This window comes from Mauremys mutica, chromosome 7, assembly GCF_020497125.1.
Source record: "Mauremys mutica isolate MM-2020 ecotype Southern chromosome 7, ASM2049712v1, whole genome shotgun sequence".
In the NCBI taxonomy this organism is placed as follows: domain Eukaryota; kingdom Metazoa; phylum Chordata; order Testudines; family Geoemydidae; genus Mauremys; species Mauremys mutica.
The window spans coordinates 110,655,145-110,680,788 of NC_059078.1; the positions used below are offsets into that span (position 1 = coordinate 110,655,145).

A 25,644-nucleotide genomic window follows, 5' to 3' on the forward strand; every position below is an offset into this window, starting at 1 on the left:
TCCATGTGCCACAGCAACATAAATACATTATCTTTCTGTAGGAAACCAAACAGAAGTCAAGTCAGTAGAGAAAATTAACATCCTCTAATAAGAAAAATCAAATAATGGGAACTTCTCATGGGGAAGGAGGTAGGTCGGCTTTTAAGGTATTAGATTAAAAGGTTGAATATCATTTTCTATGCAAGGTAGAGGCAAAATGCAACATTGTAAATCCTTATAGATATAATGGATAGATGAACAGGTTAACTAGATTGGAAGGGTCTCTCAGATAGATTTAATACTGTACATTAGATCAAACAAGAGACCAAATCTTAATGTTTTACTTGATTTTTACTCAGACCTTACTCTGGAATTGATGTCAAAACTTCCACTGAATATATAAATAAGTAAGGAAGGACATCATGATTTGGCCTAATCAGAATAAATAGATAAGCACGTAAAAGTACAATTTCATGACGTGATAACTCTAATCCCTTCTGAATAGATGTGCGCAAAAAGCTTAAATCAATCAGCCTCTTGACCTTTATCAGTGTTACCCACCTCTCTCATTTGCCTCAAAGATTTGGAGCATGTTTTCATTTAGCAGTTCAAATGGACAATGTAGCCATTAGGTCTCTTGCCCAGCGTCAGCTAAATTTAAGCAACCTATTATTTGGTAAAAGCCCTCAGTGTAGTAAGTGGGTTACACCCTTTCTTCCTCAAGCTGCCGGTCACTTCAGAAAATTGGTTAGATCATTTTGTTGGGAAATCCACAGCACCTACAGTATATGCGTAGTGTATTAATGTAGCCATATGCAGCCCATTAGATACTGTCAACCTGTTACCAAGGAAAGCAATACAGTATAAAATGGAAATTGACACAAGTTGTATGGTAGTCAGTATCAAAAACAAGCAGTTGTGATGTTAAAGATCAGACACAGTAAGCAGCAGCTGTTGTACATATTTAGTTTTTAGCATGATTTATGTTAAATTCTCTATCATATTTTGGAGGGGAGAGAGAGAGATGTTATAGTTTAATGTAGACAGTAGTAAAGTAAGGTCTCTTTCATTACCACTGCACGACTGCAATGGCCAGAAGGGGTGGAAACATCTCCTTTAATCTGCATTCACCTCTCCCATTTCCTTGCCTGCTCTACCCTCAGCTTTGACTAAGGGGTTTTGCACAACAGTTACACTAGCAATGAATGCCGCCACTGTGCAAATTACACTTCCGTTTCACCAAAATCATTAACCACTCTTTACACAACAAATGAACTGGGTCCAAAACATTTAAGTAACATCTGAGACACGAGGTGGGGGAGATAATATCTTTTATTGGACCAACTTCTGTTGGTCAGAGAGAAGTTTTTGAGCCACACAGAGCTCTTTTTCAGTTAGTCCATTAAAAGATACCTCACCACCCACTTTGTCTCTCTAATATCCTGGGGTTGACACAATTACACATAATGTAACATCTGTTCATTAAGCACACTGGAAAAGAAAGCATTATACAAGCACTAAACAACAACCATGGCATTAGTTGCAAAGACCAAAAACACAGGACCTGATTCTCCTCACAAGGACACCAATGTTGAGCAGAAATAATTGCTCTGAAGTTAATGTAGTGACAATGGTATGAAGTTAGAATCAAGCCCATAGTTTTACTGAACTAAAGAGTTCCAGGAATTTAGGCAATAGCTTTTCTCAGCAGTATAGGCTGCCAAATTTTCTACCTGAATAGCTCTCTGAAAACTTGCCTTCATCCTTTTAGAGGTAAGGGGGGGGAAAAGTGGGAGAAATCAGAACATTTTAGAGACAATACCTGCATATAAAAGCAACAGCCAAATGAAGGTCACAGAGTCATACATTTTGACTGGGTTAAGAGGTGCAAGAAAAGCAATAAGCTTCAAGATACACATTGCTTGAAAATATATAGAGGCAGCCCTTGAAATCTGATCTTTCCTCTATCAAATTAGTTACAAGGAAGTGCTACATGGGTCACCTTTAAAAAAAGCGTTTGCTGCCAAGCTGTTCCGGTAAACCATGATAACAATATAGGTGCCCTCAATGCTGCCTTGATTTCTTATCATTTACTCCAGAAAAAGCTAGCTTTAAGAAATTCCTCATCATTTTTATGCTACTCTCTTTTTTAAAAAATGTTTAACGGCAGGTAGATTCTGGAGTAGAAGTGTAGGTTGGAGGACTTGGTCACCAGACTGAAGAAAAATATTCAGCTACTCTCAGATCAGTTCATAACCTTTGCCTCAGGGCTCTGGTGGTTGTCCAACACCCACCCACACAAAAGGAAACGAAGTAATAGGCCTATTCTCAACACAAATTGTGGGGGCTGTACCCTAGCAGCTCAGGAGTCAGGGCCTCTGTTGCTGTTATAGGAAAGTATTTTTGCAGTCCAGACTAGATGACCACAATGGTTCCTTATGGCACTGGAATCTATATCTCCCAAGCTAGTAATATCAGACCATCTCCTGACACTGCTCAGCTGGGTTGGATGATCCCAGCACATGCCTGTGGGCTAAAACCCATGTTGCTGATACAGACTAACACAGCTACCACTCTGAAACCTTAATAAGGTTCTTTATATGCAATCTTGTTTAATTTTAAAATATCAGCTTTTATCTTTCTCTCTCAAAACTATTCCCACAATTTTATTTTGATTATTAAATATACATTTATAATATCCATCACTCCAATGCCCTGATGGGGGGAGGGATAGCTCAGTGGTTTGAGCACTGGCCTCCTAAACCCAGAGTTGTGAGTTCAATCCTTAAGGGGGCCACTTAGGGATCTGGGACAAAAATTGGTCCTGCTAGTGAAGGCAGGGGGCTGGACTCAATGACCTTTCAAGGTCCCTTCCAGTTCTAGGAGATTGGTATATCTCCAATTTAAAAAAAAAAGATCATATTTTAGTATTTCTGCTCACCAAACCCAAGCCTTAATATACACTTGAATATTCTACTTCTTAAAGATTTAAGTAGCTACCATTTGCAGAACTCTGCTGATAAGTTAGTTTGTATTTAACAGTGGATTTGCTTAACTGAATCTGACACATACAGTCCTGTTATGCTGTTTCCATGTATTTTTAATGAGGAAATATTACACAATCCATCCATAATTCCAAGGAAAACTAAACACTGGATGTAAGTGTAGCCCCTCTTCTGAAGTCTCTTTCCTTTTCTCTCCCTGATTCTTGCTATCACCTGTATTTAGAGTGGCTTCTCCTATCCCCTTGCACAGGCTGGGTCCTGGGTTCTTATCTGGCAGCAGGTGCCTCCACCCAAAGTGATTCTCCAGTGTGTCAAATACATAAAGGTGCCATCCCTTGAGAAAGTAAATAATATTAGCTGGCAAGGATTGTAAAGCCCAATACACAGGGAACCATAAAATTCACAGAACTAACCGCAGCAAAGGAACATCACACCAAAACCAACAGTATAACAAAAGGCGGCTTTATTGAGAGCAAGAAAATAGGATCTAGGGAACAAGAGGCTTAATAGTTAACCTTGATAAATAAACCATTTCCTCACATCCCAGCACTAACAACTTCTCCAAACCACTCCCTCCCTGCACCTCCCCAAGGCAGATGGTAGGCTGAGGTTGAGTGTCTAGAGATAGTGTCTCAATGCCGTGGTGTTGGCCAGCTTAAGCTAAAAGTTCTCTTAATCTTCACCCTGGGTGGGGGAAGGTTACTTGCCTGACTCCCTGCTTCCCAGGTCTGAAATTTTCCCAGGGGGGTCTCAGCTGACTCCTGCGAGCCAGCACTGGGTCAGAGCTCTCTCACAGCAGTGCAAGAATCCCCTTCGGTGCGGAAAGGAGTGGGAGTTTTGCAGCAACTCAAGAACCCTGAGCTGTGCTGTATCCCTCCCAGATTCCAAACCAAACAAACTCCCTGAGTCAGGCTGTCCCCTCAGAGTGGGTTGTGTGGCCTGGGTTTGTCACCTAGCCAGTAGATGACTCATCCAAATCACTCCAGGAAGAAGCCTCACCATTGGCTTCAGTAGGGATTTCTAGTCCATTCTGACCCCACTCCTGACTGCAAGCATGCTGGGAGATGTGGTCAGAGAACTTAGGTGAGGGGGGAGGGATAGCTCAGTGGTTTGAGCATTGGCCTGTTAAACCCAGGGTTGTAAATTCAATCCTTGAAGGGGCCATTTAGGGAACTGGTATAAAAATCTGTCTGGGGATTGGTCCTGCTTTGAGCAGGGGGTTGGACTAGATGACCCTGAGGTCCCTGATAATCTATGATTATAGCTGTAGTCCTTTCAGGGACTGCTGAATTACAGTCTAAAGGTCCAGGAGCCAGGAAGTTCAAAGTAGGGGTATAAGAGGGGTCCCTACTCACACTGGGGTGCCCCCTTGTGGTTCCTTTCAAATATAGCTTCCCCCCACCAGATGATGCTGCAGAGCAAGAGAGAAACAGAAGGTAGCATCTCACACTCCAGGATTGGCAGTTCTCTTCATGGTTTGGACAGGTCATTGGGTGTTCCCAGCAGTCCCCTAAATCAAAGTTACACTACTTCTCCAAATCACTGGTAGGGGAACCCAGACCCACCCTCTACTCCAAGGTCCAACTCAGGGATCCCCTAATCAACAGCCACAGTCTGCTCTATTCCAAACCTTGCTGCTATTTCCCTGAGTCTCTTCCTACTCTGCCTCTCTGATTTCTGCTCCATTACCCTTTTAGGTAAACCCTTCCTTCAGAACCTGAATCTCAGAGCTTTGCTTCTTCCCTTAAGGTTTCTTTTCTTCTCCAATACCTAGAGAGTGAATGAGTAGAGACTTCCTCACTACAAGACTTTCCAGTCTCAATTTACTAGCTTTGTACAAGCCCAGTCTACACCTGCTCAGCTGAGCAGCATCTTCCATTAGGCCTTGTCTATCCATTGTAATTGTCCCACAGGTGCAGCCTACTAGATTAACTAGCCCCTTCCAATCTAGCTTAATTCCTTCAGGTGAGGTGTGGAGTGAACACCCTATGGAGGGGGCAGGGAATTACATAAGTACTGTAGGTTTAGTTACAAAATTAGAGTTTAAACATACAGCAGAGATTGCTGAATATTGCAAACAGAGTGCTTATGGAAAGAATCCATGGTAAAATTGTTTTCACTGGACTCCAGTGCCTCACATTACCAACAAAGGTTGCTCAAGAAATTTGGCTGTGCTAGGCAACATTTTAGTGTGATGCTACTCCACCCCACTCAAATTCAGCCTGGTCACCCTTCCATCATGAGAGAGGGGTGGCCAGGCCAAATCTGAGTAAGGGGATGTTTACACTATGGGATTACTCCAATTTTACATAATTTGATTTTTGGAAACAGAGTGTATAAAGTCGAGTGCATGAGGCCACCCTAAGCACATTAATTAGCTTAGGACTAGGGCTCCTAGGCACTATGGTAATACTGATAATTGTTGGTTATGTCATTCTCATAAGTTTTGATTGCATTGCTAGGCTGTTTTTCTGCTGTGGTTATCTTGACAATGCTTTGGACTTTGTAAATAAACAGATGATTTTAATAGGACCTAGTTTTCTGAACAACTCAGCACTGCAAGTGAGAGGTTCACAATCGGGCCCCATGTGGTAGAGTGGAGGGGGATACATTCACTTTTCCCTGGTAGTATCTTTCCTCTGAGGCATGGAATCCATTTGACCAACCAACTTATCATAAATTTATTGGGCACTGAGAATGTCTGTGCTTTATAACTTTGCAGACTTATGGTTTTTTTATATCTTTGAAATAGAGCTTACAGTAATTGAACAAAATATTAAACTACAGATCAAGCAAACTGGAAATCAGTGGGTGTGAAAACCTGCCTGTTAATTGCTGGCATAATATTTTGCTTATTTGTTATCAACAGTGCCAAGTATATGTTTAGCTTAGGAAACAAAGAAGGTGTTTGTTTTCTCTCCCTTTTCCAGCTCTGAAATGGCAAATATTTCAGATAACCCCTAGCCTCTTGATGTACCCTCTGTATCACCTTGACATGCAATTTTAACAGTTTTAATGAGAAGAGTCACCATTATGAACCTGCACAGATCTAAGATGCACCCAGATTTGATTTGAAGAGGAGGAAGAAGTGATCTACACACATGCTTGTATCCCACTCTCTGTGAACATTATGACAGAAATCCCTTACAGCACTGCCTATCACCATCCATTTCTTCATCGGTCCTCAGCAGGAACAGTTTGCTCTGTTATACCAGCGTACAGCTGTATTTCCTCCTTCATCACTGCATTCCAAATCAGCTTCATAAATACTCATTGGCCCCAATATGCAGCGCTCGTGCTAGGCATAAGCAGACTAAGCAATTGCTGAGAGCCCTGAGCAGCTTAGGGGCCCACCCCATTGGCTTTTTATTATATGAACTTGCCTACTTTAGTATTGGGAGGCCAAACATATTCCTGCTTAGGGCCCCCAATGGCTAGCACTAGCTCTGCCAATGTGCCAGCTGGGCTGGTTCAGGGGGCCTCTGCATCACTTTCATAGGCATCCTCTATGCCACTACAAAGGGGTCACTGCACTGTGTCAGCAACTTTTGTCAGGCCTGACATACTCATTCCTCCTCACACACTGGTGTGACGATAGTTATTTAAAAGTGAAATGCACTATATGGTTTGAAATCTAACAACACACGTCTCATTAATATTACTGTGAAATGTTTGTAACAACACTGTAGGTGCAATTATAGATACTCTCTGATATTATGTCTTGGAGACTGAGAAAGGAGCCAAAACAGGGTTTTTCCATTGTGAAAGTCTATACTCTCATGGTCACCCTTTTACAAGGCTATAATAAATTTTGTATGAAGTATGTCATGTGAGGTATCATTTGAAAACTCAATCTGCTGAACATTACTGTCCTGGTACAGTAGAATCTCAGAATTATGAACACAGAGTTGTGAACTGATCAGTCAACCACACACCTTATTTGGAACCAGAAGTATGCAATCAGGGAGCAGCAGAGACAAAAAAACCAACAAAAACAAAAACAAACAAACAAAAAACCACCAAGCAAATACAGTACAGTAATATGTTTAACTACTAAAAAAAAGGCAAAGCAGCATTTTTCTTCTGCATTGTAAAAGTTGCAAAGCTGTATTAAGTCAATGTTCAGTTTTAAACTTCTGCAAGAACAATAACATTTTGTACAGAGTTACAAACATTTCAGAATTATGAACAACCTCCATTCCTGAGGTGTTCATAACTCTGAGGTGCTAGTGCTAGTGTTCCTTCCATCAACAAAAGTTGGTCTAGTAAAAGATATTACCTCACCCACCTGATGTCTCTCATATTCTGGGACCAATACAGCTGCAACAGCATTGCAAATAACATTGAAATCAATGGAAGTTAGGCACCATGGTGCTTTTGTAAATCCCAGTAGGCACCAATCTGCATCCAAAAGTACCCAATAACCTAAAAAATCTGAAATTAAGTTATTTTTGAAAACGGGATTTAAGCATTTTTGAAATTATTATTCTGAGGTGAAATAATTCTAAGTAAAGTAAGAACAGTTCACAGCTCCTGTTCATTAGGTCATGGCAGCTACTGATTGTACAAATTATTATAATCATCAGTGTAGACTTGTATATGTATCTCACTAGAAAAACATATTAGCAGACACCGAGCAGAGAGTGCCCCACATCCCGTGAAGCACTCATGACTACAGCAGAACAAATAATGGAGGAAAGTATGTCTAATAATTCACTATTAAAAAAACAAGAAATTTGTGCAATCAGCTCAGTTCAGAACTCAGGTTTCCATGTGTCCCCTTCAATCAATAATGCAAATAAAATGCATATGTGGATGAACAATGCTGTGGAATAATTAATCCGAAAAAAGGAAAGCAAGAAGCAAGCATTGCAGGGGCCAGGAACGGAGGAGAACTAGAAATGTTATAGAACTCAAATAATCTTATCAAAATGAAAGATAAGCCAGAGGCAAAGCATGAATGAAGAAAAGACAGACTGAGATAAAGAGAGTCCTTCTCAAGGACACTGTGAGGCATGAGTAATTTACAATGCAGAAGAAAGAAGGGAACCCACCTTGAAACAAACCTCAAAAGAAAAAATATGAAATAATTACCAACATTTTCTAGAAAAGGAAATAGAAGAATTAAGAGCATGGTTGTGCCAGCACAGGTGTTTGGTGGAGTTCAGTTGTTCCAATTCACTAATAAGTCTTCATCCTTAGATCTTCTCTGGGAGGGAATTGGCAGCAGATAGAGAAGCATCACTAGTAAGTATATGTATCTGTCTAAGGTACAATGGCAGAGTGCTGAGAGCCAACATCTGTCCCAGCACTCTGGTCACTTAAGCTCTGATTAGTTCCCCCCAGAGAAGACTCGATTGAGGAATACAGTACTTAATTACCTAATGGGGCTGGGAATGCTAAGGAGCTAATTGTCCAATCAGCTAGGAAGAGCAGTTAAATAGCACAGGAAGGCAGTGCACAGGGGGTAAGGCTAGTAGAGCTGGGGGGAAAGGGATTTCAGGAGGGTGAGATCTCTTCCCCCTTAAGAAATGACTGATATCTGTAAAATGCTGTAGACAGAGCTGTTGCACAGGATTAATACAATGGTGGTAATGTTAACAAATTACATTGAGGTGTTAACAAGCTAGAGGCATACAAGATTGCAAAGGATTGCAGGACAGGAGTGGAGCTTCCCCTGTTACAGGTATGTAGATGAATCCCATTACTGCAGTACCTGAGCACCTCACAGTCTTTCATGTGAACTCAATCGTGTGATGTACTGTTATCATCTTTCTTCAGTCCTGGGGTTCTCAAGTCTTATCATGAAGACTATCTACAGGACCACTTCCTTTCCCATTTGCTATGATGCAGACCAGATCCCTGCCATCTATTAATACATAACTTCCCTGTGGCAGCTAAAGCAATTGCTCACATGAAAAAGTAATATTAGGACAGTAATGTATTTTCAGCTTCCTTTAATGCAGGTTAGTATCTAGAAACAAGGAAAATAGCCAGCACCATATGACTAGCCAGATCTACATGACCACCAACAAAAGCTATATAGAGCAGTGTGAGACCCACTGACCATTCCTCAGTCTTATTCCATTCTATTCATATTTATCTTACCTAGTCCACAAGGATTAAGAGGTCTTTTCTCCCACCCATAACACACAGTACAGTTCTCACTCAAAATTTTCTCAGAACACCCCCCCACCCCGATCACTATGAAGTACCGTTCCTGATAAAGGAAGTTCAAACCAGTTAATTTAGGGGTGGGGGAGGGAATTTGAAAAAAACTGACATCAGCAGAATCCTTGGGTTTCCATAGAAAAAGTCATCTGAAATGTTTGAAAATAAAATCATTTACCAGATATTCAGGAACAGATTCCATTCAGGTCTTTTTTACAATAATTTCTTTGCCCGTATACAGAAAATCACTTAGAAAAATATACTAGTTGAAGGGCATAGTTGTTACTTTCTGACATATATTGGACTTTAATAAAATATACATATGGCTCATTAGAGTCAATGAAAGTAAGGGAAAGAACACGTGCTTGGGCCTACAGGAAAAAGGATTGCAAGTGCACAGGACATTTTAAAGTGCATCTAGAATCCATCTGCATGGTGTGTGTTCTCAGGCCAACTACTCTGCACAGAAATAACTTTTAAAAAATATTGGGTCAGAGAATCTCCTCAGCTTTTGGCATACCATGGAGCTGGAAAGCTGCTGGATCTCCCTAGCTGATGATTCTCTCAGTGTGGGTCTAGCTCCTATGCTAGTGTCCCTGCGACCCTTGCACTTGGTGACATAGAGGGGGTAGGGGTAGGCATGGTCAGAGCACCAATATGCTCCAGTAATCCTTGGCTGGTGGATGGGTCTTTGGGGCCATAATCAGCTGGCATCTTTAGGGTGAGCCCCAGGGAGCTGCAACCGGCTCCTTTGCAGTCCCCTCTGTTCTCCACTGCAATATTAACATTTTCCAGGTTTCAAAAAAACACACAAAGATATTAGAAAAATTGAAGAGAGAATTTCTGAGTCAAATATCAGTGACCAATCCCACTGAAATACCTGGCTTCTTAAAACCAGTTTCTCTGTAATATTATGTACTGCTTAAAGGCAGAGACAAATCTCATTTTCTTTAAAAAGCCTAAATAAATACACTTACTGATTGTACCAACCATGTTTTGGAAATGGAAAAAAAACCCAACACAAATTGGTTCTTGCCAAAGTTTCTTTATCACAAACCACATTCTTCATATTGCAAAGCGGTAATTTGGAGATGCAGAGACATTATATTTGCAAGTACACAAATAGAAATATCGCTTTGTAAACACGTTTCTGATTTTAAATTGTTGCGTTTACATAAGAGATTCATTTAGACTAGAAACCATCCCATCCTGCAAATTTGCACAATCTATTACATTTGACTCCTCACCATAATTTCCACATCAGACTATTTGAGATGTTAGAAGCACTGGTCTTGAGAGGAGGATTATGAGGAAGAAAACATGCATAAGAATCTAAATATCTTGATCAGAAGAGACTGAAATGTCCTAGGTAGGCATAAAAGGTAAACATAAAAATGTCAGATTGCCCTTTATTATGTATAAAGTTGTCAAAACAAAGTACTCTCCATCTATCTTAAGTACTTGTATGGCCCCATTCCCTGTAATATCCTGTGATGTAGGAAAGTGCTGTTATCTCCATTTTACAGATGGGTAACTGAGGCCCAGAGAGACTGTGACTCACCCATGATCACACAAGATGTTTGTGGTGGAACAGGAATTGAACTCAGTTTTTAGCCTATCTAGACTAGAGATAGTCCTGAGCTGCAAAATCTGGTTCTAGATTGAGGGGGAGGGAGCTGGTGGGCCAGATATGGGGCTGGGGTTCAAGTCCATGGAAATGGCTGCAAGTCAGAGAGTTGGGATCTGGATTCAAACTTCTCCTAGCTTCTCATGTTATGTGGAGGTGGGGTTTTAACCTCAGGCCCACCTCTAGCCTGAATTTACCAGAACTCAGATTGTAGTCTCATTGCAGTAAGGTTTTCATACTTTCTCTTTAAAGCATGATTTGTCATATAAAAGTTATTTAGTGCAAATGCTAAAAATTGAATCATTACATAAATGCCCTGATGCTGGTGTCTTTAGTGTCTCACATTATCTCATATGGAATCGGTCTCTTCAGTTTATTTTTCAAAATAAACCCAACAAGAGTGAAAATAACAGCTGCAAACACCACACCCGTAACAATAAATGGAGCCTGGGAATGATCGTCAGTAGCAGTAAGTGAACCACGGGAATCCACATCTTCCTGATGTTCAGAATAGTCCAGCTCTGTGAATTAAGAGAGAGTGTTTTGGTTTCATTTTGTTCTCTGCTCTAGTTATTGCCGAAGATACCAGGACAAAGACAACTTGAATTAAAAAGTTAAGTTCTAGATCAGGTCAAGAAATAAATCAATTTCACTCTATTTTATACAAGACATTCTAGACACATCAATCCATCTTTATATTAGTAAAGACTGTTTCATGAACTGAACCCCCAGCAGGGATGTTTTAGGTTCAATATTAAGAAAACATCATAACTAGCTCAGGAGCTAGGTAGGGAATGGAATAATTTTTCACAGAAGGTTGAGGTTTCACTTTACTAGAGATATTTAATGTGAGACATGACAACCACAGCGCTTGAACAGTTTGGGGATAATTAAATCAATGAGGCTAGAAGGAGATGGACTGCATCTCATCTTTCTTCCTGAAGAATTGATTCAACTAGCATTTTTGAGCCGGGCAGATTAAAATGATGGGTTTGAAATGTCTTAAGTAAGGAACAAATTTGTAGATGCTCTTAGTCAATAAACAAGTCTCTGATGTTTATAAGGGAGTTGTCGCTAAAGCAGTAAAAGCATATTGCGCTGCGAAATCAGAAGTAAGAATTTGTAAAATGAAATGGAAAGTGATTTACAGAACCTTATTGTGACAATGAGCCAGCACTCTTAAAATGTAAACCTGTATTGTTAGAGAATTAGAATCAGATACCAATTGTATTTGTCTGTGTTTACCTATATCTTATTAGAAGTTTTAACAATGTGATCTAATTAGCTTGTAAATGCTAAACTTAGGTTCCTATCTGTAATGTTTCATTATATATTCAATTGATTTGGAGATCAAAAGGGGATATTAACATGTAAACAAAACTTGTGGTATAATAATATCATTGTCTTTATTTCTCTTATGTTTGTAGTAAACTCCTATGAACCGTTTGAATGGGCAATTGCCTTATGCTAATCAATGCAACTAGTTTATCTGTGTATATGTAAGAAATAGAAGTTTAGCTTCAAAGCAACAATATGCACTGCCCATTCTTCATCTGGGAAGACCCCTGCTAGGGTGACCAGACAGAAAATGTAAAAAATCGGGATAGGAGGTGGAGGGTAATAGGAGCCTATATAAGAAAAAGACCCCAAAATCGGGACTGTCCCTATAAAATCGGGATATCTGGTCAGCCTAGCCTGCTGTGATGTCTGCTGTCAAGATGCTATCAACTTGCTAGAGAACATAAGAGAAGCTTTGGGCCTGATCTCATTTTATCTCAGATCTGCTTAAACTTTGTCAGGGGGAGTTCAAGTCACCAGACTGAGGTCTCCAGACATACCCTGAACTATCCCTGCAAATTCTCAGAAGAATTTGAATAAACTCTACACATGGACTGCCTATTGGACTAAAACCTATTGAACTGATTCTAGAAGTACTTTCACAAACCAGCAGCCTCACCATCTCTGTTATGAAATTGACCTAAGAACTTTACTCATATCTGTATGTATAACGATCTTTAACCACAGTCACTTTATTTTCTTTAATAAATCTTACTTTAGTTAATAAGAAATGGCTGTAAGCATTTATTTGGGTCAGATCTGAAATATTCATTGACATGGTAGGTAATGGTGTCCAATCTCTTGGGATTGGTAGAACTTTGTGGTGAATAAGGTTTAAAGTAACTCTCACTGTATAGACTTAGCTCTCCAGGTGGGAGCCAAATGCTGTATTGCTTAAAAGAAACTGTAGTTTAGCTTCTTGGTAGGTAGTACAGAAGCGGTTTTGTTATTGGCTTGGAGAATCTAATTATAGGAATAAACCACCAGTTCGGGGGATTGTCTGCCCTATTCTTTGCAGTTTGAGCATTTAGTCACACTTACACTAAACAAAAGGGAAGGTTATTTAAAATTTACCAGCATTCCTGTTCTTAGTGCCATCTTTCCGAAGCTGAATAGGCCCAACAACAACATCCACTTCTTCTTGGTAAGAGCTTGTATCTCTCTTGGACCTGGGTGTGCAGCCCTGGTAGCATCGGGAAGAATAATCATATACCCTGCACACCACCATTTTAAACTGCAGGTAAACTGATGTATGTTTGTTAATAAACTTGAAGGCATTAAATTTGAAGCGTATGGTGGAGCTGTAGGGTGAATAGTATGTACCGTAGGTAGGATCTCTAACACACCTAAAATAAACAAATAAAATACAATTAGTCTTCATGCATACACACAGAAATAAATCACAGGCATCAAGCATGCCCTATATGCAAAGATAAAAATTAAAAATGCATTGACCACAAAAAGGGAGAAAAATATATAATTATAGTAAGAATAGAAAATGAAAGCGGTTAAAAGAGTGGCAAACACTTGTCTGAAAGCAAAATATACAATATTATTTTTCCTAATTCAGCAAGGTATTTACATACATGCAAAAGTGTGAGTAGTTTTACTGAACTTGCATGCTTAAAGTTATGCACAAGCTTAAGGATCAGGGCCCAGAACTGACAAGTTGCAAAGTGGTCCCCTGGAGATGTTCTGGCAACTAATAATTGAAAAGAGCCCAAGGCTGCTTATTTATATCTCCAGGCTGCAATGTCTATGATCCCTGTAAAAGAGCTGAAGCAAATGGGGCTTATTTTTATGATTAACGGGAAAATGTAACCAAGATTTAAGCTTTTAAGTGAGGTGGCCAGAAAACAACAATTCCATTTCACACACAGTTTTGAAATTTGTTTTTGTTCCAAAGATAAAAGAATTTGAAATCTTATTTTTCATGAAAAAACCATGAGAGAGAGTCCAAATGCAGAATAGCCAGGGCCGTTAAACAGGAGAAGAGAGACCCAGAGTCAAGTCCCTGCTCTACCTGATTCAGAGCAGGGACTTGGACCTCCCAGGCAACCTAACCACTTGGCCTAGGTCTCTATCTTTGTCTCACCCGAGAAACCCTTCCCAATGACAGTTCTGCCAGAACTGATACATCTCCATGAAACTGTTCAGCTTGGAACAGCTGGGGTTTTTTTGACAGGAAAAAATGTAGTCAAAATTTTTTCTACCAGCTCTACTCTGAAGGGCAGGCTCCGTCTTTTTGCTAAATGGTTATACAGCACCTAGCACAGTGTGGCCCCGATGTCTGATAGGGTTCTCTAGGTGCTACTGGATATGAATAATAAGGATGATAAATTCCTTCTTCCGTTCTGTGCCATCTTATCCAACTCACTCCCACTCCTCTGATTTCTGCTTTGGATGCAAGAAGCAAGAAAGTCAATGTTTCCAATGACCCTAATCTCTAGTAAGTCAGCTGCAGAGGAGCTTCACAGAACAAGATTCTAGTATGTTTCACTTTCCTTAGTAAGTGCCAAAATTCCATGCCAGTGCATTCTGGTTCAATTTAACCAACATGAAAAGGAATTCAATTTATCTGTTAACACACAGCTATTATCTCAGAATAAGCTGCAGAGTTGTCATATCATCAGTGTATTTTATACACATTTTAATAAACTCAAACATAAGAAACATCACAAGGTATTAAACTTATATAAACTGAGATTATTAAGACTGCATGTGTTACTAGGTTTTATATTCATGCCAACACTTCTCTCACCTATAGATGGCTAAGATATGTTTGAATGTAGATATGGAAAATTTATTTCCTTTTGGGTTTTAATTTAAATAAATATGAGGTTTAAAAGATTTGGCTGTCTCTTCATTGTATGATTTTTTTATTAGATCATTTCTTAAAAGGGCTGTTTTGAATATCTAATTTTCATCTCCTGCAATAGATAGGGGGTTTAAACTATCATGCAGATGGCTTCTTTAAAACTTAATTTCTGTATGTCCTGCAGCTCTAATGCTACCCTTGCTGAATTATTTTGAAATTTTATTCTTATTCTTCATTATTTATATATAATTAGGATTGCACCAATAAATAGAGTCATATTCATTGACAATGGGACCTGCTCATGAAAGACTTGTACTTTCATATCCAGAAAGTTGTAGAGTCTAACAATGGAGAAGTCTACTGAAATTCTGGCAGGTAAAGCTTAGAAACATAGGAATCGCTATTCTGGATGAAATCAGTTATTTTTATTTTCTTACCAGATCTAAGAATCTAATTTTTCTATAATTCTTTTATCTGACTTTTCCACAAGAAATGGTTTAAGCCAAGCCAGATAAACAATTCTGGGTCACCTGAGTGACATTAAAATTCTTAAGTGTCACTTGCAAAACACAGAATAATCATGAAAAGAAACTGAAAAGATTTTAAAAAGCAGGAAAAATACAGAAAAGCAGGAAAAATCAAACATTAAACTTCAGTCATTTGAACCAAACATTGAATTACAGTAATTTGAAATAAAATTTCCAGTATGCTACAAAAAAAACCTATGACTGCAAAAGAATGATTTTTTTTCTTTAAAAATGGAGCAGAATATTTTAAAAATACAGTTGAATTCTATAGACAAACTAATTGGGGCTGAACTCAATCTAGATGTGGGCAGGTGAAAATCCACTGACATCAGAGGAGGTTGGGGTTATACCTGTTTACATCAGAACTTACCTCTTTAGCTACTACGTTACATCCTTGAATGGAATCATTGATGCAGAGTTGCATTGTCTAACTGTCATTTCTATTGATTTCTCATTTTTTCCCAGGATTTGCCAAAAAAGTTTTGTTTTATTTTTTTTAAATAGTTTAGTGGCAAGGAAAACTGAAATTACTTCACACTGGCCCCATTCAAATGATTGCATAAACAAAACAGATACAGTACTCCATGCACAGTTTCATTGAAAACCATCACTGGAAAAGTCCTTACCCACTCCTGATAATGTCATAGGTTACTGTTGTAAAATCATTGGAATCAGGTGATGCAACACACGTGTCCAAAAACAACACCAGATTTGGGTCAGAGCTGTGAATTGAAGCTTGAAGGAATAAATTCTGGTTCAAGTCAATGTAGTATGGAGAGTCATACACTGGTCTTAAGAAGGATGGTGATGTATAAAATGAAATGGTCACGTTGTATCTGCTGTACTGAGTTTCATTGACTTCAGTAACATCCTCAGCCACATACATTATTTCAATCCATCTATTTTGGAGCATTTTGCAATTGATATGCAAGTGAAGATCTTTTTGCCTTTTGATTATGTAACCAGAAGAGATTGCTTTGATCAAGTTGGAATAGATGATAGTGTTGTTGTTTCCCTGTTTGACACATTAAATACACAATTATCTAATGTAGTCATGCTTTTGCCTGAGGTCACAATTACACCTCTACCCTGACATAATGCTGTCCTCGGGAGCCAAAAAATCTTACTGAGTTATAGGTGAAACCAAGTTATAGTGAACTTGCTTTGATCTGCCAGAGTGCACAAACCCGCTCCCCCAACCCCGCTCGAGCACTGCTTTACCACGTTATATCAGAATTCGTATTATATTGGGTCGCGTTATATCGGGGTAGAGGTGTACCATTATTCTTACTAAACTTTTGCTATGCCCATAGAATAACACACATTTAAAAAGTGTTGTTTCAGTATTTTGAAAAGAAGTGTGACTTGTGAATAGAAATGACCAATTTTAAAAAACTGTGTTGGCTGTATGATACAGTGATTACATTGAGATGTGAAAAATATTTTCTTTGAACCCAAACACAGCCAAGTTAGTTTACATTTATGCAAAGCTTTGACCATGTAATGCACAAAGGTCCTGATTCAGCAAGGTACTTAGAGTTGTGTTTAATCTAAAGTACTATAGAAGTGAATGCTTTAAATTGGTACCTTACTGAACTGTAGCTTATGTAAGTGCCAAGTATTATTACTATTCATGAACATCAGCTCATGCTAGAAAAAAGTCTATGAACATGGGTTAAGGTTGTTCACGTATCTTCTCTGTCCCCCATATTCCCCATAAAGTCAATCTACAATAAGTGATGTGTTCCCTGCAGGCAGGGGAAGGACAGGTGGGAGCGTCTGAACCTGCAGTCGTTGGTTCACTTGTAACGCCTGTGAACCACAGCAGGTTTCTGTTCATGACCCTTTTCAAAATAAATTCTGCAGTTTGCACAGACCTACTTACACAGGTTGCTAAATATTCAACTTCATACCTCTCGTCTTGTGCCACAGCGATTGTATGGTATGTTGAATATAACATAGTTTGATGTAATGTTTGGTCTACAATAAGGGTCATTCAAGCTGACATCCCATGCATTGTAGCCATGTGAGCGGAGATAGGCTCTGTTAACAACTGCATGCATGTATTCTGGCAAGCACAGAAGAGCTAGAGGGTGGATAAAACATACATTATTAGTATGTACAGGCATACAATCATAATTAAATGTTGCAACCTATACATATGCTGTTACCTACTCTGTGTGTAGGTTGGGAGAGGGGAAGGGGTTCATAAGCCAAACCACATGATTTTACTATCTTGCGTCTTAAATACTGAATGATGCACCAGGGGCCTGTGGGTTTTGGCTGAGGATTACTATTACTATGAAAATCTGCAAATTATAACTTCTCCTCCTGTGATCAGAGACAGTCTCATCAATGAATCACAGTTACCATAGTAGAAAAAATGCAGGAGTCAAGTAAAAGTCCTATTGAAGTTGCTTTTGAATTTTGCTTGAGTAAAATTAAGAACAGTATTACCAGGGCCATTATTAAGCAAATAAAATGAAGTGTTTCAGTACTTCTGGGAGAGAATAATCTAAAATGCAATGGGAGGTGAAGACAAAGGTAACAGTAAAGTAAAGATAAATTGGTGTGTTTGTTGACAGCAATTAATGCACCTGATTTTGCTATCTTGAATTATACTGATCAGCCAATGGAATTAACCAGTTATGTTCTATTCAATACAATCAAGGGTTGCCGAAACAACGGTTTGCATGTATGGCCTTACATGAGCCATATGGGGTTTGGAGCTACATGTGCAGAGGCTGAATAACATCAAAGTGATAGTCATTGTTTGGGGACTGGATCCTGTGGTCCTTACTTGGGCAAAGTTCATATTGAAAACAATAAGAGTCTTGCCTGAATGAGTGCTTAAGGATCAGGCTTTGTATGACTGTGAAAGGTGTTCTAGTTCACTTGTGGGCACCTCTGTAGCTGAAGACATGGACAAATTGCAGGGAATTCAAAGAAGAGCCTCAAAAATGCAAAAGGAAGTGGAGGGAATCATTCTAAATATAAATAATTCTAATACTAAACACGTACCAGCAAAGTGCTCAACAGGCATTGAGCTCAAATAAATAATAACTAATGAGTTGGGGAGAAGACATGAAATTCACTCCTGCTATATAAAGAGGAGTGCTTGCAATGAGAGTTTTGCCTGCATCAGGACTAGGATCAAACCCAGAGAGAATGAAAACTTAGGTCGTACAAGGTGCCATAAGTAAGAGTAATGAGATGATGTAAAGAAAAAGTAAATTGAGGCTGAATATCAGAGAAAATGTCTAAAAATAATTACTTTGATAATAACAAACACTGAGTTTGTTTAAATATAAAACTGAAAATAATAGGTTGATAATCCCGCAGTATGAAAATGACAGTGAGTGCTTGCTATACTGAAGTGATTCAACAACATTAATAAATAGTTATTTAGCAAATAAAATCAGTAACTAGGCTTGTCTGCTGAAAAGTGAAGTTCAGTATTAAACATGAACTTACTAGTATTCTGATCTGCTGGAATGGTGTAATAGGCAGCACGGAACCCTCTGTTTGTGCCACTTGAGTCACTGTGAAATCGAACTGTCATCAAGTTTGAGGACGATGTATATGTGAGATAGGAACGATAACAAATTTTCCCCAGTAAAGGAGAGGTGTAGAGTGGCCCATCATAGATCTCAATATAATCATACAGGCATGAACCACCTTCTGTCCTGGGGAATAAACATGAACATTTTGTAAACTATTTTGTGAACTCCTGTTTAACTAGTCATTACTAAATCTCAAATTAAACCCATCAGTCTGCAAGGTGTTTGTGACAGATTGGTACCATATAAGAAGCAAAATGAAGACAACCAGGACTGAACAAATAACCACAAATAATATTATATTCATACAATTTTCATTTTAGGTTTACTGGTCATTTACAAGTGTTAAACCCTGTTGAGAAATGTCCTTGAAATGGAGAGGATACCAATTTCAAAATTCCATGATTTTGAACCCATGAATTGTCTGGGAAATTAGTGCCTTACTTACGCTATATCGCTAAATGAAAGTGTCACACGGTAATTGCTCACTGCTTCTATTTCCCACACACAATCTGCATTGTTTGGATAATTCCCAGGATAAAACGGGCTTTGAAATGTCCCCGATGAATACTGAAGGACACCACCACAAGTATATTTTGCTGCAGAATAAAATGTAAGAAAAGAAAATACATATGAGTCATTTGTATATACTTTTGCATATATTTGTATATGATTTATCAGTCGATGCCAAAACCTGCTGAAGTTAAAGGAAAGCTTCCTATAACTTCAATGAGGTGTTCTGTGATCAGAATCTAATCTTGAGCACTGTGGAGCCCACTCAGTTTCATTTAATACTCAGCACCTCTCAAGGTTAAGCCCTAAATGTATATAATTGAAGACAGAAAATATGAGCCAAAGAAAATGTTCAGGGGAGAAAGATTATGCTTTTTTTCTCCAATAATGTTATGTTCTTAATTCAGATTGGAAGTAACTTTTTGAAGAAGCACCTGGTGCATTGGGAACAAAAATTACAGTCTGAATGAAAATATCATCTACAGCTTTGGAAAGTAACAATTTTTACTTAATGCAGAGCTTTAATTGACACATGGCTTAAGAACGGCCATACTGAGTCAGACCAAAGGTCCATCTAGCCTAGTATCCTGTCTTCCGACAGTGGCCAATGCCAGGTGCCCCAGAGGGAATGAACAGAACAGGTGATCATCAAGTGATTCATTCCTTGTCACCCATTTTGAGCTTCTGGCAAACATAGGTTAGGGGCACCGCCTTTGCCCTGCTTATACAAAAAAGGGAAAAACAACAAGGACTTTCATTATCTTGTTGAGCGACGCATAGAAAAAAAATATTGGATTTTTATTTTTCCTCCTGTGAAGCACACAGAAACTGAGTTTAGTGGCATGTATTTGTTGACTGGTAACTCTGTTTTATTTGTCCTGGTGCTGCTCTTGGGGGCCCAAATCCTTCTGATCGAGGCACAGCCCACGGACAGCCTGAGGCCGGTAGCGGCCTCCGGCGCACCGGGACCGGGTATTCTCGGAGTCGGGTTGCTTGGGAATGCAGCCCAAAGCTGGTGGTAAACTCCATCTAAGGCTAAATACTGGCACGAGACTGATAGTCAATAAGTACCGTAAGGGAAAGTTGAAAAGAACTTTGAAGAGTGAGTTCAAGAGGGCGTGAAACCATTAATAGGTCTGTTTTATTTGATCCACCTATTGCCCCAGTCTGCAAACATTCATATACGTGCTTATTTCTACTGACATAAAGCATTTCATTGAAGCCATTGGAATCATTCACATTAGCCAAGTTAAGCACATACATACGTGTTTGCATTATTGGGGCTTAAGTGTTTCCTTTAAAGTAAAAATACCTAAATATACTATCGGACTGTACTACTCTATCCCTATTTAGAAATGCTAGTTGCCAAAAGAAAGAAAAAGTTGATATTCGAAAAATGTATTGCTATCAGCCTGAAGACAGCTTGCAAAAAGGACTAAGATTTATCACCATGCTGTACTTATTTTCCTGTCCAAGGAATCTGGTGCCATTAATATGTGAATAATTTGTGTATTATAATAAGTGAATAGAGACGACTACAACATACAAATAAAGAAGTAAAATAATTCTGAATTACCTGTTGAAGGCAGCCATGTTGGAATAGTAGTAGAAACTATTAATACAAAAGAAGAACAATATTTAAATGGGCAACATCTTTAATAGAGACATATATAGTTTTTGAATAATGTGCCATATCCAAGAAAATGCCAATAAAATCATAAAACTAAATTGACAGTATAATTGAATGAGGACAGAAGAGAGAGAGAGAATGGATGAAAATTAGAAAGGGATAAATAGGTCAGTGGATGAAGAGATGGGGAAAGAGATGGCAGGCGGGCTGGCTGGCAAATCATGATACTAAAGAATACAAAGCAGGCACCCATTGTGCAAATAACACATAACTATATTTCTATCCAATTGTCTAATTCACAAAGCTGATCAAAAGTTAGCTGTCTGCATATAATTACTGCAATGAAGAAGAGGAAGGAAACAAGAGTGTTAAGAAATACAACGATTACGTTTAGGACCCAATCATGTAAACATGCATGCACTGAATCCCTACCATTGGAGGCTTTGAGGAATGGATGAGATGGATCTCTCTCAAGAATGGTCTAGGTGTACTTACTCTTGCCTTAGTGCAGAGGGTATAGACTAGAGGGCCTCTCGAAGTCCCTTCTAGCCCTACAGTCCCAAAAATAATTCTCCTATCCTCAGTAGTCCCATTTAAAGCAATATAAGTATTCAAGTGAATATTCATGTGGATTAATGATTACTGGGGTTTTTGTACTGCTGTAGCACCCAGGACCCCCAGACATAGACCAGGACTCCTTTCTGCTAAGCCCTGTTTAACATTTTAAATGACATATCTCAGTACCATGAGATGTTGGCTAAAATGTTTTATTTTCTTTTGTGCATCCGTTGGCTCCTGAAAGAAATTCATCCTAGGAATGTATTTTATTTTTGTTAAGAAGAGGGATATTTATAATTAGAGCTGGGCAAAAGATTTCTGGCAAATAATTTTTCATATATATATATTTGCTAGAATAATGATCAGCCTTCAAAAATCTGATCCAAGAGTAGTGCAGGTTTGTAGAAACGGTGAGGGTACTTTAAAACCTTGTAATCTATACTTTCAATCAGTAGGGGGCGCTCAAACTCCTCAACATATATAAAGCCCATCAATTCAGCCATTTCTCTCTTTCAGTTTTCCCTGTCACTTTTGCTTTTATCGCTCACAGCCACTCTCCTCTGGCCAGCAGGGTAGAATGCCTAGTGCAAGAGGCTCCATCGTCTCTCTTTAGTTTACACCATGTGGTACAACTTAGTTCTGCCAGTGACTCCTGAACCTGGAGCTATAGATGCTGAACTAGAGGTGCTCAGGGTGCAGGCACAGCCCCTGGCTTGAAGTGGCTTCCATCATATACAGGGTTTACAGTTTGGTTCAATGGCTCTAAGCACCCCCACTATACACATTGTTCCAGCACCACTCCCTGGTACCCCTGTTTGGGAGCAGTAATGCTGCTGTTTATTGGATTGGCAAACACTGGGAAAGAGAAAGCTATCTAAACAAAAAATATTAAAAAGAGACAATTACCATGTGTTAGTGCATCTGAAAGACAAAAGAGAAAGACAGAAGTTAGTGATTTTGATTTTTTTTTTAACATGGCAATGTTTTACCAAAAATATATAGAAAACAGTGCTTAAATGTAGAGCGAGGAAGTAATTCCATTGACTGGTAACCAACATGTGATTAAAGTTAAGCATGTGCGGAGGTGCTTGGCTGGATTGTGCCATCAATATATTCAGTCTTGTGAGGAAATCTTTAATATTCAGAATGGTTCCATGCACCAATGAATTTCACATCAGGCCATCTAAATGATGCTGAGGTTATTCCCAAGGATTAGAGTGGGCTGATCATTTTTAGACTATGCAAACCATAAAAATACATGTGGGCTTATTCATATGTCTAACAATTTTATATCTATTAATCTGATGCTCACTGAAGTAAGGGACTCTTAAAAAGGGATGTGAGCAAAGTTCATTGTTGGCAGGCACTCCCTGCACGGCGACTAAGAGTTCTGTTTAAAGAAAGATTGCCAGGACAGAACATTGGATGGTGCTTTTCTGATGTGTACATAAAGGGGATGACACCGCAAAGCTCATTTTCACTTGCAATTTGTGCTATATTCTAATGAATTAAGGACAAGCCACCATAGTCAAATTCATATAAATAAGGTAACATTTGACCAATAAGTGATTCACAGAAAGATTTCACTGCAATTGATGCACCTTTTTATAGCAAACATTTGAAGGTACAGGTCAAGTTAAGTCTGTCATGAAAGTAATAATAATGACATCACCGCCAAGTGCTTATGTAGCACTTTTCATCATTAGATCTCAAAGCACTTTACAAAAAAAAGTAAGTATTCTTATCCCCATTTTACAGATGGAAGAGAGAGGTAAAGTACTTTTAAAAAAATTTCTGGTGAGCAAGTGAAAAGGCTGGATTGAGCTCAGTTAATAAATTCACAGGCAGGAGCTTATGTCTCTTATAGTACAGCTCTGCTCTGAAAAGTGCAGTTCCATCCAGTTCCCTAGCTAGGAAGAAAGAGACTCTACAGCCTAGTGGTTGGGGCACTCACCTGGTGTGGGGAAACCCAGGTTCAAGTCTCTGCTCCAAGGCAGAGCAGGGACTTGAGCCTGAATTCCATAAGAACAGCCATACTGGGTCAGACCAATCGTCCATTTAGCCCAGTATCCTGTCTTTTAACAGTGGCCATTGCCACATGCTTCAGAGAAAATGAACAGAACAGGGCAGCGTCGAGTGATCCATCCCTGTCCTCCAGTCCCAGCTTCAGGCAGTTGAAGGTTTAGGGGCACCTGGAGCATGGGGTTGTTCCCTGACCAATGGCTAATAGCCATTGATGGACCTATTCTCCATTAATTTATCTGATTTTTTTAACCCAGTTGCCTTCACAACATCCTCTGGCAATGAGTTCCATAGGTTGACTGTGCATTGTATGAAAAAGTACGTCCTTCTGTTAGTTTTAAACCTACTGCCTATTAATTTCATTGGGTTACCCATGGTCCGTGTGTTATGTAAAGGGGTAACTAACACTTTACTATTCACTTCCTCCATATCAATCATGATTGTATAGACCCCTATCATATCCTCCCTTGGTCATCTCCTTTCTAAGTTGAACAGTCCCAGTCTTTTTAATCTCTCCTCATATGGAAGCTGATTGACATAGGTGCTGGAACTAGAGGTGCTGCTGCACCCCCGGCTTGAAATGGTTTCCATGATATACAGATTTACAGTTTGGTTCAATGGCTCTCAGCACCCGCACCATAAAAATTGCATACCCCTGCTGATGGATACCCCTAATCATTTTTGTTGCCTTTATCTGTACAGTAGCGTAGTTACCACTAAGGGCCAAATTTCCAAAACATAGGTTCTACTTGTCTCTCTGTAAGCTGTCACTTCTGCCTGCACAAACAGTCCAGTGTGCCAAAAATGTAGTAAATGTGGTAGGCAAGTGTTTACCTGCATGCATGCAAAAATGCTAGCAACTGGCACGTATGCAATGAGAGGTCGGGCTAGTGTAGACTGAAGGCCAACAGTGTCTGAGGCACTTTCAACAAAGTGTTTTGACTGACAGCCAAAAGGATATAACTTAGATAATATTTTTTACTTCAAGGTCCAGAGACACAGACAAGGTTTTCATCTCGAGGTCACAAGACCAAAAACATCAAGACACTTGATCACGGCCTTGGATAGACCAAGAGACTATTCACACTTGATCTGAGCTCATAGAGTCTAACTTTCCCTCCATAGACTGGCGGAGCACAGCAGCTGCCTTTACGCTTTTATTAAAATCTATTAAAATCTGGCGACAGCCATACATATCTACTTTACTGTGAAGAATCTGTGCTGGTGGCTATCACACATTTATATCCTATTTAAACAGAATGACTGTTCTGTTTTCAAGCAATGGCAATTACCAAAATACAGGATTTAATGCTTCTTGTTACTCTCTTCAATGCGGTAAGAACAATTACTCATAAATTTGCCTCAGATACTCTGGTTAGCATAGAGAACATATATTTTATGAACTTGGTGGGATGAACCATTTATTTAGGGTTATCATTCTTTCTATGTTATCCATTTTTATTTCTTCCTTGACAGTATAAGCAATTTCAATTAAATGGGCAAGTTTTACAATAATGCATAAATGGTTAAGGAAAAATGAGGGGATTTGTGTGTTCCAAATGTAAACAGAGTATGAAGTTACCCATACAAATATGGGGCCAAACCCTCAGATAATATGAATGCTCCCTCTCCTCAATCAATGGGGAAAATAACATTGAGTGACCAGAGGGGAAGGAGGCAGCATCCAGGAGGTGTGGGTAGAGGGCTTGCTTGAGACAGTGTATGTGGCTGGGAAAGGGGAGCTATCCCCTGAGGTCCACCACCGTTCCCATTGGACGGAGGTGAGGGAATGGGCTAGCTGGTTGGCTCTTGTGCCCTCCCCTTACCTATTAATCTTACCCAATCTTTTCCAAAAGCCTCTTGCTCCAGCCTCCCCTTAGTATGTGTTGTGTTATT

General features: G+C 39.2%; 1 protein-coding gene across 1 annotated transcript in view; it reads right to left on the reverse strand.

Annotated features, from left to right (window-relative positions):
• Positions 1-10,217: 10,217 nt before the first annotated feature.
• DMBT1 (deleted in malignant brain tumors 1) overlaps positions 10,218-25,644 on the reverse strand; it is a 124,638-nt gene continuing 109,211 nt past the window's right edge. Inside the window, exons 16-23 of the mRNA XM_045024605.1 lie at positions 22,633-22,647; positions 21,115-21,150; positions 19,474-19,624; positions 18,940-19,151; positions 17,379-17,551; positions 16,092-16,480; positions 13,195-13,466; positions 10,218-11,303 (exon numbers count right to left, since the gene is read on the reverse strand). Coding sequence (XP_044880540.1) covers positions 11,122-11,303; positions 13,195-13,466; positions 16,092-16,480; positions 17,379-17,551; positions 18,940-19,151; positions 19,474-19,624; positions 21,115-21,150; positions 22,633-22,647 — 1,430 coding nt within the window. The 3' untranslated portion in view covers positions 10,218-11,121. The remainder of the gene's footprint in view (positions 11,304-13,194; positions 13,467-16,091; positions 16,481-17,378; positions 17,552-18,939; positions 19,152-19,473; positions 19,625-21,114; positions 21,151-22,632; positions 22,648-25,644) is intronic.